This window comes from Fragaria vesca, linkage group LG1 (genome assembly GCF_000184155.1).
Source record: "Fragaria vesca subsp. vesca linkage group LG1, FraVesHawaii_1.0, whole genome shotgun sequence".
NCBI lineage: Eukaryota > Viridiplantae > Streptophyta > Magnoliopsida > Rosales > Rosaceae > Fragaria > Fragaria vesca.
Window position 1 is genome coordinate 12,047,861 of NC_020491.1, and position 8,972 is coordinate 12,056,832.

Below are 8,972 nucleotides of genomic sequence, written 5' to 3' on the forward strand. Positions count from 1 at the left end.
TGTACTCTTTTTCTCCTACGATCAAGGTTCAGTTTTTCTCCCACAGGGTTTTGTGACTTGACGAGGTTTTTGACGAGGCAACAGATCAGCACCATCGGCATATCAGCGCGCGGCACAAGGGGGAGTGTTCTAGGATATTCTCTCTGTGTGCCTTGGCCTTATGCCAATAGGATATATAGTTAGACTAGATCTATATTCATATCCTTACCATATTGGTATTGTGTAATTCCCTATATAAAGGGCTCCTATCAATGAATAAGATGACTCTCTTGCTATCTCTTTGTCTCTACACTTTATTCTTCATCATCATGATAAATATGCAGTACTTGATAATATGATATGCAAGATCAAACTAAAACTGATAAAGATGCAGTACTTGACAATATGATCTGTAAGATCAAACTAAAGCTGATACGGATAACAAAAAAAAAAAGACAACCCAAATGAATTGTGGAGAAGAATTGAAGTTAGGGGAGAAAACGTGCTTTCGATGATTTTAGGAAAATTTATAAGCTATGATATGACGGTAAAAAAAATTAAAAACTTGATTGTGTTCTTAAGAGATGTTTATGTGCATGCCACAAAAAACAATAAAACATATGAAAATTAAGATGATAAGTTGAGTATGGAATATCGTGGGTTTGTAAGTATTGTTTACAAGTGCATGCTACAAAAAACAATAAAACATATGAAAATTAAGATGATAAGTTGAGTATGGAATATCGTGGGTTTGTAAGTATTGTTCACAAGTATTGTTACTAAAACTTGGAATATCGTGGGTTTGTAAGTATTGTTACTAAAACTTGCATGCATCTATCAACATAAACTGAAATAAGTAAAATGATCCAATAAAACCAACTCCATTGACATCAACTCCTTCATGTCAATACAGAATCATTTACAATATCACTCGAAAATCCGATTCGCAGTAGATCATAATTTCACTCTGTCAATGGTTTATGAGCTAAATCATCTCTTATATTGGTAACAGAGTTACATGACAAAATGTCAATCCTCATGATTTAACAGATATATTATAAAAACAAGTATTTTCGTGCTTAAACAAACAAAATTAGCAACAAAATCCAAAATCAAATCCATATTGACAAAAAAAAAAGTTTTAGTTATGAACCATCATAAAAAGAGAGTTTACCCTACGCTGTCCTCTTTTTTTGGTTTCAAATCAGCAACTCTGAAGATCCTTTGAGGTGTCAATACAAACACATTGAATAAGAAAATAGTTCATTACTTACAAAATAACAAAATGTATCAAACTTTTTTTTTTTATTTAATGTTCTCTCTACCTAGGTTTATTTGTTTATCTTAAAAGTCCTAAACTTATATGACCTCACTGATCTACTCTCATAATATACTCATATGACTCAAGATCAGCAGGAAACTGCACAACATACACCACCTCCCTCCTCCAATCAGCCTCATCATCAACTATAGGAATCAGCTCCTCGATAATCCTCTCTTTCTTCCAAACAATCAACCATCACATATCTAATTCCACCGATACCGACTTGAGTGTATACCTTATTATTGATTCACTGCTCATAGTCATCTCCATTAAACGGAATAAATGCTATAATCACACCAACAAAACCTGAGAAACAAAATTTATCAAGTCATTCAAAGACATTTTTTCTTAGCAATTTGTGATCTATCAAAGTTATCGTAGTTGATAGCGATCATATCAAAATGATCTCATGACTTAACACATTGCAAAAATAAATCTAAGAAGGGATAATGATTGAACTAAATGTCTATGTGTGGTAAAAATGTTATATGTATGACATGATTGTTTGGGCAACACAGTTCGATATTGCTTGTGGACTCTAGTGTCTTTTGAAGTTTTTAAATTGCAACACTGTCATAATTTTGACATTGTTGACTCCTATTGTCCTTTTAAGTTTTTAAATTGCAGTACTATATCATAATTTTGAACTATGTTACAAGTTTAGTTTTCTTGACCATTTCTTTGGTTATTCCAGATCCATTAAGATGGTTTGGAATGAATCCAATATGGTGCCACCTCTAGACGAAGAGGGTTTCTTAAAGTGCCACATGAAAGGTTTTTGAATAACCTTTTGATAATAACTTGTTTGAGAAACTGATTATTACTTGCTGCCAGATTTAGAAAGCTAGAAATGGTGTTATTTATAGAAGATTATTACCTAATCCTACAGCCACAACTGTTGCAGCAACATGTCATCACATCATATACTAGAGGGCCAACCCCAATTCAACTAGTATGATTGAAAATCAAATGATTAGGTGGTCACCAACACCCCCAAACAGAGTCAAAATAAGCTTTGATGGATCCGTTCAAAGCAATTCAACAACAAGTGGCTTCGTAATCAGAACAAACTTAGGTAAGCCCCTTGTTGATGCTGCTTTCAATGCCAAAAATACCGCAATTCCAATTGCTGAAGCATTAGCTCTTCGTAATAGCTTCATTTGCGCAAAAGAGATGAGTCATTCGAAGATCGACGTTGAAGGTGACTCGAAGCTAGTCATTGATACAATCAACCACGTTTATGCACCTCCTTGGAGACTTCTCAGCTTGCTCCATGACATCAAGCTATTAGAAAATTCATTTGAGTCTATTAGCTTCAAACATGTCTTTAGAGAAGTTAATTTTGTTGCTAATGTACTTGTTAATATGGGTCATACTGCAGACTACTGTGGTGTTTGGATTGATTGTGTTCATCCGAAGGTCAATCTTGTTCTATCCTTTAATTCTGTAAATGTTGGGTGCTCTAATATAGTTTATTTTTAATATTTATTTTTAATATTTAGGTTGATGAATCCAAAACCCTAAAATAATTAAAAAAAATTTGACATAAAATAATATAAAACTGTTTAAACCGCCGCCATTCCAAAATCTAAAAGGAAGCGGAACTCAATTCCCATTGCTGATAACACCAAAACGTGGCCTCCTCCATTCTCCTTTTTTCTTGTCCAATTGTCCCTGCAAGGGTTTTTTCTCCCGCCTCCACCTAGCAATGGCGACTGTGTGCTCTCCTCACACCATCTCACGCGCCGCCGTTTCTTCTTCTTCAGTCAAATACTCTCCGTCCCAATCTCAGCTCCTATTCCGTTCACACTTCCCGAACCGCCGCCATGACAGCTCAAGCCTCCACATTACTGCTCCCAATCCCCGCGCCGCCACCAAAGGCCGCGTTCTCTGCTCCCAAAACCCTAACCCTACCCCCACGCGCCGCCCCGACTACGTCCCGAACCGCATCTCCGACCCGAACTACGTCCGCATCTTCGACACCACTCTCCGCGACGGCGAGCAGTCCCCGGGAGCCTCGCTGACCTCCAAGGAGAAGCTCGGCATTGCGCGCCAGCTGGCCAAGCTCGGCGTCGACATCATTGAGGCGGGTTTCCCGGCGGCATCGAAAGACGACTTCGAGGCGGTGAAGACGATCGCCAAGGAAGTCGGGAACTTTGTGGATATAGACGGTTATGTCCCTGTGATATGTGGGCTGTCCAGGTGTAATGAGAAGGATATCAAGACGGCGTGGGAGGCGGTGAAGTATGCAAAGAGGCCGAGGATTCATACGTTCATCGCAACGAGTCCGATTCATATGGAGCATAAGCTGAGGAAGACGAAGGAGCAGGTGATTGAAATTGCGAGGAGTATGGTGAGCTATGCTAGGAGCTTGGGTTGCGAAGATGTTGAGTTTAGCCCTGAAGATGCTGGCAGGTAGTGTGATTAATTCTATCATTTCTGAAATTCATTAATTTATTAGATTCTGTGATGATCAACATTGACCCTTTAAGAATGTGAGTTGATTATCGAGGTGTTGCATGATGATGTAGAATAGATTGTCAGTATGAGCAATATAATATGCTTAGGTAGTTGTGTCGAAATTAGGATTGAGTTGAACAACTTGCACTTAATAATTCAGGAGGTTGGCTTAAAGAGCGAATGCTAGAACATATGTCTGAGTGTTTGCTTTATTTATGGAAAGTTATATATCGGAATTTGGCCGTGCTGGTAGAGTTCAGTAGGATTGTATTGGGGATTTGGGGGTTGGGTTATAATCGCAAAGCTTACGAAGTTATATGTTGAATTATCTAGTGTTTAGTGTACCTCATGGATTTAAAGCCTGTCCCTAGCAAGGGAAAGAATATATGTAAGATTAGGGCTTGTTTTGTTATTTGGTTGTTTGCAAGGTGACTATTACTCATTATATTTGTGGTGAATCATAGACTTATTTAGCTCTTTGGTTAATTTTTATTCAGTAGATCTCATTTGCTTGTGTTTCTAATAGTTCACTCTTTTGTTTTCTTGGACCAAATCCTACCAGATCTGAGAAGGAGTTTCTATATCAGATTTTAGGTGAAGTCATAAAGGCTGGAGCAACAACTCTGAACATTCCTGACACTGTGGGTATTACTGTGCCAAATGAATTTGGTCAGTTAATTGCTGATATTAAAGCAAATACCCCTGGAATTGATAATGTTATCATCTCGACTCACTGCCAAAATGATCTTGGACTTTCTACTGCCAACACTTTAGCGGTATACTGTTTTTATTTCTTCTTTTGGTCTTGTTATATTTGGGCATGTAGTGTTTTGAAAAAATGCAAATTACTTTATCTTTTCTATGTTCAGGGGGCAAGTAGAGGTGCTAGGCAAGTGGAAGTAACGATCAATGGAATTGGTGAAAGGGCTGGTAATGCTTCACTAGAGGAGGTGAGAGTTGATTGCTGTTGCAATATGCCATATTTGTAGTTTAGTTATGAGTAATGTTGAATTTTGAGAAGTCGTTCTTATGAGTTCATGTTAAAACTACGTAAACTGCGTCAAAACTATATATTATTTCTTCTTGTTTTCCTTTAAATAACATGGTTAAACTAATATATCTGCAGGTTGTCATGACTTTAAACTGCCGTGGGGAGCAAGTATTTGGGGGGCTATATACTGGAATCAATCCTAAACATATTTATATTACAAGCAAGATGGTATATTTTCTTCAACCATTTATTCCTTTATCACTGTAAGTCTGTAACTGCTCTGGATGAAGTCTCTTTCCTAAATGGTTTGGTTTTATAGGTTTCAGAGTACACTGGGATGCATGTGCAGCCACATAAGGCTATTGTTGGATCTAATGCTTTTGCACATGAAAGCGGTATCCATCAGGTTTGTCATTTTTTTTGCCTGATTTCATAGTTTCAGTTGGTCATAACTCATTATCAAATCCATAAGTATGTACATCTAATATGCTTTCTGATCTATAGGATGGAATGCTGAAGGACAAACGTACCTATGAAATTATATCCCCTGAAGATATTGGTTATGACCGGTCCAATGAAGCTGGCATTGTCCTCGGAAAACTTAGGTAAATTCTATTGAAACTATTATTCTAATTTATGGCCTGAATACATACTTCTCTTTTCTGTTCATAAGATTTGGTATTGTAGAAAATTAAAGTTCAATCACCTTATTGAAATTAAATAGTAGCAATACTTTTCATTAGCAATTTCGTAAGTTATTTTTGTTCTTGTAAAACTTGGTGATTTGGGTCAATAGTGACTAGGGAATTAATATTAAAACTCTCACAAAGTCAATTGTCACCTGTTAACTTATTCGTAAGCTTATAGAATAAAGTATCATCTTCGTGTCTAGATTAGCTGTCTTGGTCTGTTATAACAGTTTCGTAGTAACCGTTGGATATTCGTTGGCATCATTTTGATTTGCGATTTTGTACTGCTCTTGAGTTTTTGGCTTTTTGTCCAGTTAATATGTTCCAATGCACTTTTCATTCACCTGAATTTTCTTTTCATCATGCACAACTAGGATGACCTAATTGTGTTTCTTAATTTTTCTGGTTTGTGAGCAATTACTCATCTTATTTCCTTAAATTTATATTTGAGCATGTAATGGTTAGTGATTTTTTCATTTTCTTTGGGAAAGAGATTGGGGAAGGTTTAGGAAGATGAGGGAGGGAGATAAAGTGAGGAATGGAGAAAGATGAATGCGGACAACACAAAAAAGAAAGAAAGAAGTATTTGTAACTGTTTTTAGTGTATATCTAACATCCTTGCCCCTTACCATTATAATCTCTCCCGCCACTTTTTAAAACTTCTCTTTTAAATACTTTATTTGAAACTCAACATTTTTTGATAAGAAGAAATTGCATTAAGCAATTGCTATAGTACAACAGATTTATAGTACACCGGATAGTCAGTAAGATCTATCCATTACCCCAAATGGAATGCAGGAACAAAAGCGCCACTACCTAACTAAAAAACATTGACAGATAAAATGATGCTGAATGGTCCTGACTTTTTTCCCCTTTATATATGTATTTTTGAAAGGACTTGGGATCTTTAAATTCCAGACCTTGAACTTCTAACTGAGCTTCCGGGGAACCATCTGGAATGATGGTAAAAAGGCACACATTATCCCATGCTGCACCTGTCTGAATACTTCTTATGAAGATTATTAGGATTTTAAATCATCATAAACAAGTATCTGGATATAAATTATATTTGCATTTAGATCTTAAAACCTCTGTGAGTTATCCAATAAGATAAAAATATGTGCTATTTCATAATTCACTTGTTTTGCTTTCATGTATGTTTTCCTTGGAAATTTACTTATTTTCTGCTCTAACATTTCCTTCCTCCAAACTCTAAATTTTCGGTTTTGTTTTGTCTGGGCATGATTTTGTCTTTTGCAGTGGACGCCATGCTGTGAAAAAGCAACTTGAACAGGTGCAAATGCTGCTCATTTATTGCAATGTCAAACTAACTTTGTTGGTTTGTTGACCACAGTTCCCTGATGCTTTCTTTGCTCTTGTTAGCTTGGTTATGAGCTTGATGATGTTCAACTTGAGACTGTATTCTGGCGTTTCAAAGGAGTAGCTGAACAGAAAAAGGTAAGCTGAATGTTGTAATTCACTTCTGGAGTTCATTTTGTTATAGATTGTGGAGTATGCATTACTGTCTTTTTGAAATTCCTTTGTTGATGTGTAGTAAATTATCTATAAGATCAGAATTTTTAGACATTGGATTGTATAAACTAACAGCCCAGTTAACTAAGATGCACAGTGAACAGAATGATCTTTGTATCTTTTCAATGTTTTTACAGATTTCTTAATTGGTGTTCTTCAAGATATTCTTGTTTGCCCTCTTATTTTAATTGCTGGTGTCACAGAGAGTCACTGATGCAGACCTCAGAGCATTGGTGTCAGATGAAGTTTTTCAGCCAGAAGTTGTCTGGAAGCTTCATGATCTGCAGGTGAGTCGAGACAGTTCTCAAATTTCTTGCTCATCTTTATGCTAAAGTTTTAAGAGAAACTCATCTTTAGTTTACCTGAACTGGATTCTCAGGTTACCTGTGGAACTCTTGGTCTTTCCACAGCAACCGTTAAACTAATTGATGCTGATGGGAGAGAGCATATTGCATGTTCAGTTGGAACGGGACCAGTGGATTCAGCTTACAAGGCTGTTGATCTCATTGTGAAGGTTCGTTAAGATCATGCTGTAACTTTCTATCTTGCAATTACATGTGATGCTCGAATATAATTTGTTGCAAACACTTGTACAGTTACTCCTATTTCAAGCTCATTGTATATGGTAGTTTGTTGGTTAAGGTGATTAATAAAAATGTGGCCATGAATATTTAAACTGCACTTTAGAGACTTGTTTCAATGTTGATACGTCTGCTCTTTTAAGATCTGTCAGCATTCATCCAATGATAGATGTTGAAGATCACCGTATTCTGGTGTTGCCTTTTCCTTTTATATTCATTTATTTATCTATTTATTTTAAAGAGTGATTAATGAAACTTTAGCTGGTTCCCAGTTGCTATAAACATTATTATCATGTGATTGTTTGTAAAGAAGTTTGCTTATATTTGTTGTATGACAGGAACCAGTAACACTCGTTGAGTACTCTATGAATGGGGTCACAGAAGGAATAGATGCAATAGCCACCACTCGTGTTGTAATTCGAGTTGAAAACAGTGACATGGTCGCTGGTGAGATATCTCAACGGACGTTCAGGTAAGGAGTCTTTTATCTTGCATTGTTTTCAAGTTTGCTTGAACATTAATAATTTATACCTCTATTTGTCTTCTGGTGCCAGTGGAATTGGAGCAGGAATGGACATTGTTGTTTCTAGTGTCAAGGCCTACATTGGTGCCTTGAACAAGATGCTAGGTTTCAAGGAAAGGTTTCCACAAGAGATTCCACCAGAATCAGCAGAACGAACCCCAGTGTCGGCATAAAAAGGTTTTGGTAAACATTACATGTGATGCGTAAGCTTTGAGATCCTGGCTCCACTTAGTTTCTTGTTTTTCTGTACAGTGTTTTCTAGAAACTTAAGTAAAATGTTTGGAATCATCAAGTGAATACCCTGAAATTGAACGTTAGGGGTGTACTATTTTATCTTAGTCTTTTAAAGATGCATTTGTTTGCTAAAGATGTGATTGGCTTGAACAAGCCATTGCCAGCGAGTTGTAGTTTGAGAGCAAGCTTGTATTGAAGGTGTGCTATTGCGCTACGGACAGCTGATGTAGAGAAGTTACAAATCACAAAATAGGTTTATCAAAATCAGGCTTTGACCTCTTCCTCATTTACTAAGGAGGAGCCAAGTAAATATGGAATGAGGTCAAAGCAGGCCAAGTTGGTTAAACTGTTGAAGTGTAGAGAGAGGGAGTGAGCTATGCTTTCTTAATTGATAAATAAAGAATCTTTGCTTTGTATTTGCATAATCTTTGTGATTTTCAGTATGAATTCATAGACAATTAGTTTCTAAAATTTATATAGAAAAGGAAGAAAAAAAAAACGCTAAAATGATAAAATTTACAGGAACCATTTGGTTGTTTCTACTTTCTACGTTAAGAATGTGTCATCTCTAGCCTTTGGATTTCAGAAATCCAATTACCGAAGTTGAAAATTTTGAGGACGTCCACATCTAGCAGTATTAGCTACGATTTTATCCATA

General features: G+C 36.5%; 1 protein-coding gene across 1 annotated transcript; it reads left to right on the forward strand.

Annotated features, from left to right (window-relative positions):
- The first annotated feature begins 3,011 nt into the window (after positions 1–3,011).
- Positions 3,012–8,737, forward strand: LOC101309776 (2-isopropylmalate synthase 2, chloroplastic-like). The gene is made up of 12 exons (XM_004289219.1): positions 3,012–3,718; positions 4,326–4,539; positions 4,633–4,713; positions 4,890–4,982; positions 5,074–5,160; positions 5,259–5,359; positions 6,704–6,737; positions 6,827–6,901; positions 7,180–7,263; positions 7,356–7,490; positions 7,896–8,029; positions 8,112–8,737. The coding sequence occupies exons 1-12, from the start codon at positions 3,012–3,014 to the stop codon at positions 8,251–8,253; spliced, it is 1,887 nt and encodes a 628-aa protein (XP_004289267.1). The 3' UTR covers positions 8,254–8,737.
- Positions 8,738–8,972: the final 235 nt, after the last annotated feature.